Here is a 15,178-nt window from a genome sequence, read left to right as displayed (position 1 = left end):
ACCTCAATCAAATCAACACGCCATCCGCTGCCAAAAACGCAACGGAGGTTACAGCGGTCCGTCACCTCGCGCGCCTCCCCGGTAGGGTCCCTACTTATCTAACCACGATAAACGCTACTCATTTGCCCCACGTTGGGCGCCAAATGTTGGGAAACTCCCCACGCTTCCCACAGGGTTGCCCTCCAAAGCGCGCGGAAGCCTGACACTCAATATGAGGTTATGCAGCTTCAACTTTATTGTAACAACACACCATCTTATATAGCGTATATGCTTCCAGGGATACAGGGTCCAGGGATACAAGCTCTATGCAACGCGCACGCTAACAATATCGTTACCCGAGTAATCTCCATATATGGGATATGTTGTTAACTACAACACTATGGATACAGAATACTATGGATATGCTGAAATATACTAGAACACACTGGAAACACCACATTCCACGTACCTAGGGATTACATCATTACATCATAAATCATTAGTAAATCAGTAGCTACGTGCTGCCGAGCAAGCTGCTTTCCAACAGGAACAGACACTTCAATTGTCCTCCTTGCATTTTCTAGGCAAAACATAATAGCTTGATTTTGATGAGAACACCACATTTCAAAATTGCACAGAATACACAGAGCAAACATACATCATCAGGCTGGAGGTCCATTCAACCCTATATCCACTCTCTGAAAATGAAAGATAGCGAAAGCAGATCTTCAGAGGTATGGACAACGTGCACAGACACAGAATGACTGTTCCTTGAATAAACCATCTGGATTTTATTAGTCAGCGGCTTAAAGACTTGAGATTTCTCTACTCCTTGTCCTTTACATTCTGCTTTCCAAGCTGATTTATGTTACAGCAGCCACAGAAGCATTGACAGTGTTAAGATTCCACTGCGAGTGTCACTGCATATGCACCTGCACACACATGGTCTCCCCTCCTGCTCCTTCCTCTCCTCCCTCAAGTCCTTCCCCTTATACATCCTCTAGTCTAGGAAGCAGGAAAGGCTGGGTGTCCTACACAGAGCACATGCGAATGTGCTGACACAGTTCTGCCTATAACTGCAGTAACTCCACAAAAAAGATTAAGAAGCCCTCATCTACTGGCAAGTATTTTTGTTTCTAGTTATGTATGACAGCTCATCTAAGGATCCTGAATCAGCAAAAATATCCCCTTCACTAATTCATCTATTCACATGACTGGAAACTTCAGTTATTTCTTCCTGTTGGCACTGGCAGTAACTTAGCCAAGTGATCTGATGGAAAGAGCACCCAAAAGACCAAAACACGGCTGAGATACAGATAACCATTCTGTCATCATTTTTAGAAGCTTGATGTAAATACTTAGTATTTTCAGAAAAGATTCTCCATCAGAAAATACAGATGAAAATGCTGCAAGAAGAATTTAAAAACTGAGAATGTGAGGCACTGAGGAACTACCTTGCTGGCTGTTAGCAACAAAGCATAGTTCTGCCCTTCAGTGACTGCACAGCAGAACTGTTCTGCAGACAAGGGCACAACAAAGAACAAACTGACCATGTGTCATGGTTTTGTGATTTTCAGTTATTGGTATTCCACATCATAACATCATGTAGTGACTGTACCTGGTTCTCAGAAGAGGACTACTACATTTCCCCACGGTACTTTGCTCCTCTGTTACCATTTCCGGACAGAGGGAAAAGATAAAAGCTTGCAGATCACGAGACCTCGGCCCTTTTTCCGCCCGTCTCTCGTCTTGGCAGCACCTTGCTCTCCAGCCATCTTATACTTTGGTAGTAGAGTAAGGCCTACCTTGATTTTGGGGCATTCTCTCTCTCTGTATTGGATTTATCAGCTCAAATTGTAATATTATAGTGTGTTGTATTTGCATTCTGATATCTTATTTAGTAAATTAGTTTGTTTCTCCTCAGATTGTTGTTGCTGTTCTTTGCTCTCAGGGCCATCTCCTTACCTGTTTTCCCTTTTCCCTTTTCCTGGGGTGTGGGCCTGTGGGTCCCCCGTCCCCTTCGTCACGGAACCGGGCCAAACGCCCGTAAACCGTTGACACCATGAAGCATAACATTTGCACCGAAGTAGTTCCTAGGAAACTAACTTGAGCAGAAGTTTAGCTGACATATCTTACATAAATCTCTGAAATCCATCATCTCTAAAACGAGGAGCGTTTGTTGCATGCAGGCGTTGATAGAGAGCACGCTGCTGACCGTGTCTGCTGATTCAATCAGTTAAGGAAGAGACCTCCCACAAAAGGGAAACAACAACATTTTTCTAGGTTTTTGTTCCTCCTGAAGCTGGGTACTTACCAGTGTAATTTCGGGATGGGGGCAGAACGGGAGATATTCTCTGAGAGACTGTACCAGCAGCAGCTAATTTCTGCTGGTCTATTAGCTGCAGCAGTTTATCACGTGCTTCTGTGCTCTGACGATTCAGCTCTGCTATTCTTTCCTCCAAGCTCTTCGGTACCACAAGATGAGTCTACTTGGATAATTGGATAATTACTTCTAATTAAAAACTTAAATTGGCTAAGCACAATGTTTTAAAATAGGTCTACAAATAAGAAAAAGAGCTCATCTGCAGCATTCCAAACAACAAAACAAAGACAGAAAACCCTCAACCCTCCAGCAATTAACCACAATTCAGAAAGTATTTAACCAGAAAGTCGTGCACTCAAGAGCAAATAGGGAAGAAAAGCAGATTTCTAGAAGAACTATCTTGCAACTCATCTTTAAATCAAGTTTTCATCCATTGTGAGCCCTTCCCCTCCAGTAATTATTTTCACAAAAACAACATTTTAAAAGTTTGCATCATCCTGTAGAACGAAATTACTGAATGTTACACAACATAACACAATGTAGAAAGTGTCCACATTCTCACATTCTACGTTTAAAATGAGGAAATTTTAAATCTTTAGGATCTTTAATTGAACAGCAATTCAGCCACTATGATGGACAGAAGTACAGGCAGTAGCGAGTACAGGGATCAGGTGCTTCTGTGATGTTAACTCCACTCACTCAGGTGCCACTGAATAGCTGTTTAGTTGCAGATTAAATATTTCCTATGTGAACTGAAGCCACAAAGTTCTTTCCCAAAAACATTGGGATTTTCTCCACACAACAGGACAAGACAGACCCAACTGGGATATATGCTAGTTTCAAGTATTTACAAGATATTAAACAAAACAAATTTCAAGAGCTTTCACATCACAGTAGCAGGAAAGACAAGACACATGGCATAGAATCTGTGGGTTGATGCAGTGTTTGCACCGTTATTATTATCTACTCTTATTTCATTGTTAATATTATCCAAGCTACAAGAGATATGCAGTAACATCTCTCTTTGCAGCAGAACCTTATCTGAAGCTTATAAACATACTGCACACTTGGAGATTTTAAGCACTCATATATAAAATAGGCCCAATATGAGAAACTGCTGTTGACCTTCAGGAACAGTAAAATCAAAATCTCCAAGTGAACAAATGGAAAGAACATTTGTCATTTGTTTTGCTACTCTTCTTAAAGCAAGGAAGAAACAGGTATAACATCAGTAAGCTAAGGGAAAGCAGATCCGCACAAAAGGGAATCCAGTAATCTTTTTTTTTGTTTGTTTGTTTTTAAATTCTCACCTGCCCTTGTGAAGAGTCTGGACAAGAATTTGAATTTTGCATTGGGTCTGGCTGAGGCAGACAGTCACTTATGTCTTCAGAGAAGCTTCTGAATTTGCTCAGCTGAGCTTTAATTAATGAGTTCTGCCGCATGAGCTCAGTTACCTGTCCCAGCAGATCACTGCTTTGAGAGAACTCTCCAAATGTGTCCTTTTTTCTAGCATCACCAAGGCAAGACAAACCGATTTTCTCTTGGGAACTCTGCAAGTCTTTGTCTGCAGGAGGAATTGGTTGCCTTTGAGACATGAGACAGTTTTCCTCAGTTGTGCTCCGTGTTCTGAGAGGGGAAGGTGAGCTCCTTTCCTTGCATGGTTCTCTCTCAGTACCTTCAGTAGACTGAGAAATCATTGTAAATACTACAAACAAGAAGTAAAGGAATAGTTCTGAATTAGTCCTCCATCTTCCAAAATCCAATTATCTTACCTAATAAACTGCAAGTCTGCATTTTTCTTCTGCTAGTTGTTTGGGCTGGTAATGAAACCTTTGGAATATGACGATCTTTGAGGTCCTTTTCAACCCAGGCCATTCTATGAATAGTACAATACAATAATACAAGGCCTCTATAATAACAACAAACTATTTAGTAACCCCCTAAGCTCTCTGGCCAACAAAAACAGATGGGTATTTTTGTGGTCATCATTAGCAAACTCCAAACATACCACACACATGACAAGCATGCAGCCTACAGATATCCTGCTTTGTCTGCAGAACAGGCTGCTTTCTAGTACTCCATGGTTCCACAGGTGACAGAGGATGTATTACACCATCAGCAGATGGAGATCAGAGACAATGTGCTGTACATCACAGACAAAGAACTACAGCAAATCATACAGAAGTGACACTCAAAATCAGTACAAGATAAAAATGCCAGTCTGAACTGCCACTGACAGGACTACAGATGGAGAACTGTAGGGGACAGAAAGTCTAAAGGAAATCCAGGGCCAAGGTGCCTGGGCAAACTGAAAAAAGTAACAGAAAATATCTCCAAAGGTAATATGAGCCTCAGAGATTGAAATAGTAACACACTACACAGACTTCCAAATCTACCTCAGTTAGAGAGATCTCACCATTCTGGAGGGGAGACAATTCTGGACTGTTCTTCTGCCGGGGCGGTGACAACAGTACAGCTGGCTGGAAGACGTGAGCTGGCAAGCTTCTACCTGCTGCCACATCACCTGAGGCACTTGGCCTCTGTGGAAACTTGAAAGGGTGTTCTTTCTGTAGGAATTTCAGCACATTCTCCCTGTTGCCTTCATCAGTCCTGGGTTCAAAATAGCTCAAGGCAGGTTTTTCTGAAGAAAGAGACGAAGCAGGAATAGAATTTAAAGAACAATAAAATTAGTGCTAGTGCAAAACCTGTGTAAAGAAAAATCTCAATGACAATTCTTACGTTTAGATATCTGGAAAGACAGACTAGAGCACATTCCCAACACAATCCTAGCTTTCTTCTAATCCCCAGGTACAAAACTTTCACTGAGGCATAACATAAACCTTTATTGGGTTTAAGAGAGTGGGAAAACAAACAAACAAAACAACACACTATTATACAAGTCCTGCTCTGAAAGTAATGCTTCCTGTTTTCTTATGTTGGCCCACGATGTCACAGACAAATGGTGGTGTATGGCAGCAGAGGCTGAACCTTCTTGCCAACATCCCGTTACACGTTGTTGCTGTGTGACAGATGGCAGCAGAGGGGCAGTCTGACAGAATGGCGTCTGACACAGAAGTTCATACAAAGCAAAGGAGTGTCATTAATTCCTCTGCGCAGAAACAGAGTGTCAACGGTTTACAGGCATTTGGCCCGGTTCCGTGACGAAGGGGACGGGGGACCCACAGGCCCACACCCCAGGAAAAGGGAAAAGGGTAGGGAGATGGCCCTGAGAGTAAAGAACAGCAGCAACAATCTGAGGAGAAACAAACTAATTTACTAAATAAGGTATCGGAATGCAAAAACAACACACTATAATACAATATAATTACAATTTGAGCTGATAAATCCAATACAGAGAGAGAGAATGTCCCTAAATCAAGGTAGGCCTTACTCTACTACCGACGATAAGATGGCTGGAGAGCGAGGTGCTGCCAAGACGAGAGATGGCGGAAAAAGGGCCGAGGTCTTATAATCTGCAAGCTTTTATACTGCGAGCTTTTATCTTTTCCCTCTGGCTGGAAAATGGTAACAGAGGAGCAAAGTACCGCGGGGAATGTAGTAGTCCTTCTCTTCTGAGAACCAGGTACATACACTACATGATGTTATGATGTAGAGTACCAATAACCGAAAATCATAAAACCATGACACAGAGGCACGCACTGACATTCACTGACACTTGCTGAACATTAACAGAGACCAAAGAGTGGATATGAGCACAGTGAGGCGGTGGGTGGTATGTTTCAACAGTGGTCATCTGTGCCAATGCAGATTTTGACAAGCATGGCACACAGGGCTCTCATTCACTGCTGGCAAAAATGCATAGCTAATGGTGGTGACTACGCCGAGAATAGTTTTTCATAGCTGAGAATTTGCTCTATCAAACAGTGTTAATGTGCTCTTTGTATTTGTTGTAGTTTCCACAGAAATAAATAGGAGGCATTACTTTCAAAGCAACCTATGTACACAGCCTCACCACTTTAGGATGCGAATGTGATACTTCTCAGTATCCAGGGATCTGTTTGTAGCCCATGCACAAGACGTGAAGACACGTGACTTGTGAGGCACAGATACGTAAGTAAGCTGCATTTGGTAATATTCTCTTGAGGAGAGTAGACCAATGGTATCCCTGGCAGTAACAGCAGAGTGGAAAACATTTCAAAGCTTTGTTGAACTGTCTGGTGCTCTTATTATGACTTAATTCAAATCAGACATCTTTCCAGTAAAGAAACAAGCTATTCTTCTGTACTCAACTAGAACTAGTCTGTATATCATCTATATTGCATACCAGGTAGGTATGAAATGCATGAACTCAAAGCTGTAGCTAGTTGTGAGACCACAGTTACTTTGGCCATGGATGCCATTAGGTTAACTTTGCCTGTATATACATTATATATTGCTTAAATGGTCATTCAGCTCTGATATAATTCACAAATACCAAGCAACAGCCTTCTGCTTGGTTGCTGAACAAATCAAAGCAACTGCTGTTTCTGGTCAGCAGCGACCTCCAGTGTTTAATGGAAGAACCAATCTCAAACTATTAGAATGCCTCAGCAACAGAAAGGTGGGATCCTGCTTCAGTTGGATTTTTTTTTTTTTTATAATTTTTTATTTTATTTTTTAAGACCCTCAGCATAAACCTGACCTTACATCTTATTGGGGTAAGGAGAAGAAGAATGCCCCTCATTTGTCAGGAAAGATTACTCTCTTTCTGCCTTTTTTTTTTTTAAAGTACATGACTTGTCACTTAAAAAGCCCAGGATTTGTCTATATGGGTAACTTTCAAGTCCAGATTGAGACAGATGGAATTCAGCTTATAATAATGCTAAAAAAAAATCTGTAGGTAAATGCTTATGCTTACAGCAGAACCCACAGCATATGAATTTCCAGAAGTGAGGTTCAGGCTCACACAAGATGTATTTATTCAACAGACATCTATTAAATAGCATATTTTCCACTGCAAGAATAAAAGTAGCCACAACTCCCATTTCCTTCACACATGCATACACATACCGTGGGTGTTTGATGGACTTTTGTATGTAATTCCAAAATGGCTTAGACTTCCTTCTCTTCTAGGTTCTACCAAAGGGAGGCCCTTAAACGCTTGTGTGAGAGCGGTCATTTGTTCACCTGTTTCGATCATGAATTGTTGAAGCTTTTTCTAAGGAAAAAGAGAGAGAGAGATTTTTATCCTAGCAATATGAATTAGAGAACTATGTACCACAAGCAGCACTGAGAATAAATATGGCCTCTTAATATCTCTGCATGAATTTGTGAGATTGCAGTGAGGTATGAATTATCCATGTCTCTACATTTCTCCTTTATTTTTTTCTCCTGCATCAAATAAATTCTCATTTTTCCTTTTCCTTATCATCCCATCTCTTCTCCCAGGTTGATTTATTCCTTCAACTCCAGATGTAAACAATAATCTACCATCACTGCAAACTGAAAAAATGAGAATGTATTATTACGTCTATTCTATTTCACTGCTCCAGTAGCAGCAGCTCTGAAACCATTAGGCTGTACATAATAAAGGTCAGTTGCAGGGAATGAGCATTTTCTGAGGAATTGAAGTTACACATTATACACTTTACAAACATCACTGCCCCACAAGTGACATTCTCAGACTGCTCATTTAATTTTATCATTTTATTTCCTGAACATATAGACAATGCATCTCAGCCTATCCTTGCAGCAAAACTCAGTATTCTAGCAAGTTGGAGAAAGGGGCTTAGTACCTGTATAGCAATGTTTTCTTCCCTTACTAGAAGTATTTCTGCAGTCAGAGCATCAATTAGTTCTCTGTGCTCATTTAACATCTCTTCATGATGTTGCCTCATCATCTCTTTCTCATGCAGTTGCATTTCACTCTAAACAGGGAGAAAAAATTAAAAACCTACTATAAAGATTAGTATTTGAAAACAGGAATGACTCACAACACATTACTCTGTAACAGCTCTTCCCACTATTGTTTGACTGACTTCAGTACCTTCACTACAAAATCCAATTTTCAGTGTTTGAGAACTCTCAGTGAGCTTACTGTTCTTTGTTTGTTACTCCATGACAGCAGGGGGAATCCTTTAAATCCTTACAACTTTTACAGGCTGAAACAACACAGGCAAAAACAAGCATTGTCTCTCTGAATGGACATCATTTTTTAAGTCACTGAATCTTCTCCATGTAGTAATGAAACAATACTGGGTACACTGATTGCTTGTCACTATCTTTTGCTACCCTGTGCCTTATCTGTCTTTCTTAATTCACTAATAAAGACAGATTTGACTAAATGAAAGAGAAAGTACTAGCTCTTTAATGTTTGCTCTCGTAGAGGGAAAAAGTTTTAGGTTTCCTTTTTTTGTTGTTTCGTTTTTTAAAAAAGAAAAGTGTTAAGGAATCTACTGGAACACAAGACAAAAAGACCTCACTGTAAAGAACTTTCTGCCCTCAAAAGACACAGTTGATCTATGATTTTAAGGTAGGTACAGCAGCAGACAGGCTTCCTGTACATGACAAAACACCAGACTCCCTCCTACCTCTACTGGGTAACCAGATCTCATGACTGCTATTTTTGGCCTTGCTAACAGGGCAGAGGTTTTATAGAGCATCAAACAGACATATCAGAATTAGGAAATGAGACACTGCCCCCAAATGGTAGCCTGCATTTACTCAAAGGAATCCCTGAATAAAAGTTACATCCTATCTCCAAAGGCATCCTGAAAAGCAGTTTGCATACTCTTTTCTGCACAGGCAGAATTACAACAAGAGCTGCTGTCAAGTACTGTAGATTATTTTCTGCTAGCATTGGTATCAGATGTGGAAAAAACACCAAGTATTAGGGCAAAACAGCTCTGCAGCTGCACAGAATGAATGAATAAGTAGATATTTTTGAGAATAAACCACAGTAATTGTTACTAGATACAAACACTCAGATATGCCTCACCTAAGCCAATCAGATGGGATATCCATTTTCTAGTTCGCTTCCAAGTAGAGAGAATAGTTTTTTTTACGTTGATGCAAGTGAAGCAGACTGATGTAGCAAATATAAACAAATATAACCCTATCTTTTCAGAAACCAGAGAACGCACAAAATAAGAACTCCAACCCCGGCAGCAGTGATGAAGCCTATATGGATGCCTTCAAGCAAGTGGAAGAGCTATTGCAACTACTGATACTACAATCATAATTAATCTCATTTAATTTAGTTAAACTAGTCTGAGAGGAAAAGATTCCACACAGATACGCATCTTACATTTATGCACGGGGAGACAGTCAGTTAACTACTACATATATCCATTCCTACCATCAGATAGAACATGAATTTGCTATATCGTGAAAGAACTTTCTTCATTCCAACCTGCTGCCAGGGGTACCCCCTAATCACATAAACTTGTTTTAACACTGCATCAGAATACAAAGCAGCAGAGACAGAGAACACTGCAAGATGCATTAATGTAATGCGTGCATACTCATATCTATTCACCCCGTGAGTCTTGCAAAGGAATAACATCTTGAAGAAGAATGGCAAGGAAAAAAAAGAGTAATTCTAACATTTTATAGAATCATTATGGTTGGAAAAGACCTCTAAGATCATCTAGTCCAACCATCAACTCATCACCACCATGCCCACTAAGCCGTGTCATTCAGTGCCACATCCACCCTATTCTTGAAAATCCTCCAGGGATGGTGAATTAACCATCTCCCTGAGCAGCCTGTTCCAATGCTTTACCCCTCTTTCTGGGAAGACGTTTTTCCTCATACCCAAATGGAACCTCCCATGGTGCAACCTAAAGCCATTACTTCTCGTCCTATCGCTGTTACCTGAGAAAAGGGATTGACTCCCATCTTGCTAAAACCTCCTTTCAGGGAACTGTAGAGAGCAATAAGGTCTCCCCTGAGCTTCCTCTTCTCCAGACTGAACAATCCCAGCTCCCTCAGCTGCTCCTCCTAAGACTTGTGCTCCAGACCCTTCACCAACTTAGCTGCCCTTCTCTGGACATGCTCCCAGGGCCTCAACATCTTTCTGGTAGTGAAGGGCCCAAAACTGAACGCAGTACTCAAGGTGCGCCTGAGTATAGGGGGGACCTGGCTGGTATCAGAAATAGCGTAGTCAGCAGGACCACCTCCCTGGTCCTGCTGACTACACTATTTCTGATACCAGCCAGGATGCCACTGGCCCTTCTTGGCCACCTGAGCACTCTGCTGGCTCACATTCAGCTGGCTGTCAACTAACATCTGCAGATCCTTTTCCTCCTACACAGCTTTCTGCCCCAAGGCTGTAATGACACATGCGGTTGTTCTGACCCTACAACATGTCTTGTTAAAAGCTCCTACAGCTGGCCTCAGCCCATCGATTCAGACAACACTTGCTCCCAACTTGATGTCATCTGCATACTTCTGTGGGTACACTCAATCCCTGTGTCCACATTATCAACAAAAATAATAAACAGGGCTGGCCCCAATACTAACCCTGAGGAATACCACTAGTGACTGGTCACCAGCTGGATTTAACTCCATTCACCACTACCTTCTGGGCTTGGACATCCAGCCAGTTTTTTACCCAGCAAAGAATACACCTGTCCAGCCATGAGCTGCCAGCATCTCCACCAGAATGCTGTGGGAGACAGTGTCAAAGGCTTTACTAAAGTCTAGGGAGACTACAGAATCACAGAATTAGCAAGGTTGGAAAAGACCTACAAGATCACCTAGTCCAACCATCCACCTACCACCAATAACCCCACTAAACCATGTCTCTCAACGCTATATCTAAACGTTTCTTGAACACCTTCAGGGATGGTGACTCCACCACCTCCCTGGGCAGCCCGTTCCAGCGACTGACCACTCTTTCAGAAAAGTAGTATTTCCTAATGTCCAGCATGTGGACTATGTTCACAGCCTGTTCCTCATCCACTAGGCTGGTCATCTAGTAATAGAAGATGAGGCTGGTCAAGTAGGACCTGCCTTTCATGAACCTACGCTGGCTAGGACTGATCCCCTGGTTGTTCTGCACTTGCCACATGATCACAGTCAAGATCATCTGCTCCATAACCCTTCCCAATACTGAGGTCAGGCTGACAGGACTGTAGTTCCCCTGATCCTCCTTCTGAGCCTTTTTGTAGATGGGCATCACATTCGCAAGTCTCTCATTGTCTGGGACCTCCCCAGTTGATGAGGACTGCTGATAAATGATGGAAAACAGCTTAGCAATCACTTCCGCCAGCTCCCTCAGTACCCTCAGGTGGATCCCATCTGGTCCCATGGATTTGTGACAGTCCAGGCAGAGTAGCAGGTTGCTGTTTCCTTCTGAATTATGGGGAGCTTAATCAGCTCCCCATCCCTGTCTTCCAGCTCAGAAGGCTGACTACCCTGAAGATAACTGGCCTGACTATGAAAGACAGAAGAAGGCATTGAGAACCTCAACCTTTTCCTTGTCCTCAGTGATAATGTTCCCTGCTGCACCCAATAAGGGTGGGAGACTCTCCCTGGCCCTCCTCTCGCTGTTAATATATTTGTAAAAACATTTTTCGCTGTCTTTAACAATCACGGCCAGATTAAGTTCTTGCTGGGCTTCTGCCTTTCTAATTTTCCCCATGCATACCGCAGCAACATCCTTATACTCCTCCTGAGTTGACTGACCCTTCTTCCAAAGATTGTAAACTCTTTTTTTTCCCCAAAGTCTCAGCAAAAGCTCCTTGTTCATCCAGGACAGGAGATGACATTTAAACTTATTTAGGAACCCATGTCCAGATCTTCAATAAGGATATTAAAGAGAATTGTACTGGGTACTGAGTCCCTGACTGGGCCCAGGCACCCAGACAGTTTTTTTACTCAGAGAAGTTTACACCTGTCTAACCTAAGAACCCTGAGTTTCTCCATGAAAAAGGAGCTCTTCGTAGTCGGCAGGATTCGAACCTGCGCGGGCAGAACCCAATGGATTTCTAGTCCATCGCCTTAACCACTCGGCCACGACTACTGCACGTTATGGGTGTGAACTGTCTACCTTGAGAAACAATGAAGACAATCAGCCACACTTTGTAGCTTGAGTAACTGCTGCCCATTTCTACTTATGAATTTGGACAGTAAACTTCTACAAGTTGAAGATGATTTTGCATGCAATCAACCAACTCCTGGAAGGAAGAAATGACAACACATCTATTAGAATAAAGAAGACATTATAGAGGTACTTGGTAAAAATTAGGAAGACAGAGTCAGGATACGTCTTTCACAACACAGTCGCCTCTACAACAACTCAGATTCCTTGTCCTTTAAGATATATTGGATAATTGCTTTATGGATGTCCTGTCTTTCTTTCTTAGTCGCTACAGTTAAAATCCATGAGCAGTTTTGAAGGAATTACAAAGATTGACATTAACTAACTTCTGTGGAACATAAAGAGAAACTAAATAGGGCTGTAACTGCAATTACAGTATGAATTTGATGCTAGTAATTTGATATTTTCCTACTGAATTGAGATCTTTTCATCTGTAGTCCAAAAACATTTGTCCCTGTAACAGCACAAACTCCAAATTTATTATCCTGCTTAAGCATTGCAACTTTAACAAAGAACAAGTGTTATGAGCTACAATTAAAACATAAGCTCTTCTCAGCCAAGGCCCATCTTCTGAAAGTAGTGGCTTTTCACTCCTAAATTGAATATTTACTGTTTGCTTATGACACAAGTCTTGAAGTAATTTCCTGCATGTAAAATGAATATTGGGTAGTACAGGAGTAAGTTACTGTACATCCCTACACGAAATAAATAAATTTTAATATATTTTTTGTATCATTGTATCATTATACACACTGAAAAAGATTTTAAAACATTTTTTTCCAATGATTATACAGTTTGAAGAGGAACTAGAAGAGGACTTTTTACATGGGCAGATAGTGATAGGATAAGGGGGAATAGTTTTAAACTAAAAGAAGAGAGATTTAGATTAGATGGTTTGGAGGATATTCTTTATTCAGAGGCTGAAGCACTGGAACAGGCTGACCAGAGAATCGTAGAATCACCAAGGTTGGAAAAGACCTTCAAGATGATCCAGTCCAACCGTCCACATACCACCGGTATTTCCCCACTAAACCATGTCCCTTAGAGCAACATCTAAATGTTTCTTGAAAACCTCCAGGGATGGTGACTCAGCCACCTCCCTGGGCAGCCCATACCAATGCCTAACCACTCATTCAAAGAAATTTCTCCTAACGTCCAACCTAAATATCCCGTCACAACTTGAGGCCATTCCCTCTAGTTCTGTCACTAGTTATGCAGGAGAAGAGGCTGACACCCACCTCACCACAACCACCTTTCATGTAGTTGCAGACAGCAGTAACTTCTCCCTCGAGCCTCCTCTTCTCCAGACTAAACAATCCCAGTTCCCTAAGCAGCTCCCTAAGTGTTCCAGTCCTCTCACCCATTTTGCTGCCCTTCTCTGGACACACTCCAGGGCCTTGATGTCTTTCTAGTAGTGAGGGGCCCAAAACTGAATATAGTACTCAAGGTGCAGTCTCACCACTGCTGAGTAAGAAGTTGTGGATGTCCCATTTCTGAAGGCATTCAAGGCTGGTTTGGATGGAGCCCTATGCGCCTGATCTAGAGGGTGGCAACCCTGCACATGGCACAGGGTTGGAACTGGATGAGCTTTGAGGTCCCTTCCAACCCAAGACATTCTGTGATTCAAGTCAGGAAATTCTTAAAGGAAAGTGGATAAACCTATCTGTTGTTAAACAATTCAGAAGGTGCTTTTTTTTTCCTAGCATATTCACTACTCTCGTCTTTTAGTAGTTGATATTTTTAATCACTCGCTAATATAATTTTCATGCAAGATTCAGTGATTCAAGGTTTTCTTCCTGATTTTTTATTATTATTTTGAGAATAAATCAAGCAACAAGCTTTATCATCAACTGCATTCAGCCTTTCTGCAGCAAAACTGGAAAATAATCTTTTTTTCCTCAGAGAAGGAAGGGAGTCTTTCTATAGGCTTCAGTATGTTTTGAAGACTGGTTGTTCACCTGAAATCAGAGACATCTTGAATAGCCAACGCCAATTTATCTTCTTGAAATGTATTGCCAGCTATCTAATGCAGACTTTGGAACTTTACTAATACTACTGGGGAGGCAAGATGGTGCACGCAAGCACTTTTATTCCTAGCATCACAGACCCTGTGTTTTAAAAAAATGCAGAGAAGCTATACATTTTCCCAGTGAATTTGCAAATTCTAAACATAATTTAAAGCTGCATGGAAAGAGAAATAGATAATGAAGACAACAGAATCTTAGAATCATTTAGCTTGGAAAAGACCTATGACTTAACTCAGCATTAACTTAGACCTCCAACTGTACCATTACACTACATCCCTTATCAGCACATCTTTTAAACGCCTCTAGGGATGATGACTCAACTATTTCACTGGGCAGCCTGTCTGGGTGCTTCACAACTCTTTCAGTGAAGAAATTTTTCCTAATATCCAACCTAAACCTCCACAGTGCAACCTGAAACTATTACCTCTTGTCCTCTCGCTTGCTGCTTGCAATTGAAAACAAACCCCTCCTCACTACAACCTCATTTGAGGTAGGTGAGGAGGATAGTAAGGTCACCACTGAAACTCCCTTTCCTTAGGCTAAACAACCCCAGTTCCCTAAGCCACTCCTCGAAGACTTCTTTAAACACCTCACCAGCTTCTTTCCCATTCTTTGTGCAGAGTCCTGTGGGACACCACTTTTGACCAGCCTACAACTGGATATAAATCCATTCACCACAACTCCTTGGGCCCAGGCACCCACACAGTTTTTTACCCAGAGAAGTGTATGCCTGTCTGAGCTAGGATACATGAGTTTCTCCATAAAAAAGGAGCACTTCGTAGTCGGCAGGATTCGAACCTGCGC

At 41.7% G+C, this 15,178-nt stretch overlaps 1 protein-coding gene and 1 non-coding gene across 2 annotated transcripts in view; both read right to left on the bottom strand.

Moving 5' to 3' along the window:
- SPICE1 (spindle and centriole associated protein 1) overlaps positions 213-15,178 on the bottom strand; it is a 40,019-nt gene continuing 25,053 nt past the window's right edge. The window contains 6 exon segments of the mRNA XM_021397101.1: positions 213-559; positions 2,294-2,465; positions 3,613-4,007; positions 4,719-4,943; positions 7,313-7,460; positions 8,038-8,169. Of these exon segments, the coding sequence (XP_021252776.1) occupies positions 456-559; positions 2,294-2,465; positions 3,613-4,007; positions 4,719-4,943; positions 7,313-7,460; positions 8,038-8,169 (1,176 nt within the window). The 3' untranslated portion in view covers positions 213-455.
- Positions 12,188-12,269, bottom strand: TRNAS-AGA. Its single transcript has one exon. It is a non-coding gene; the product is annotated as a tRNA-Ser (tRNA).

Source organism: Numida meleagris, chromosome 1 (assembly GCF_002078875.1).
Source record: "Numida meleagris isolate 19003 breed g44 Domestic line chromosome 1, NumMel1.0, whole genome shotgun sequence".
Taxonomy (NCBI): Eukaryota; Metazoa; Chordata; class Aves; order Galliformes; family Numididae; genus Numida; species Numida meleagris.
Note: the sequence above shows the minus strand (reverse complement) of the source record. Positions and strands in the feature narration are given on the sequence as shown.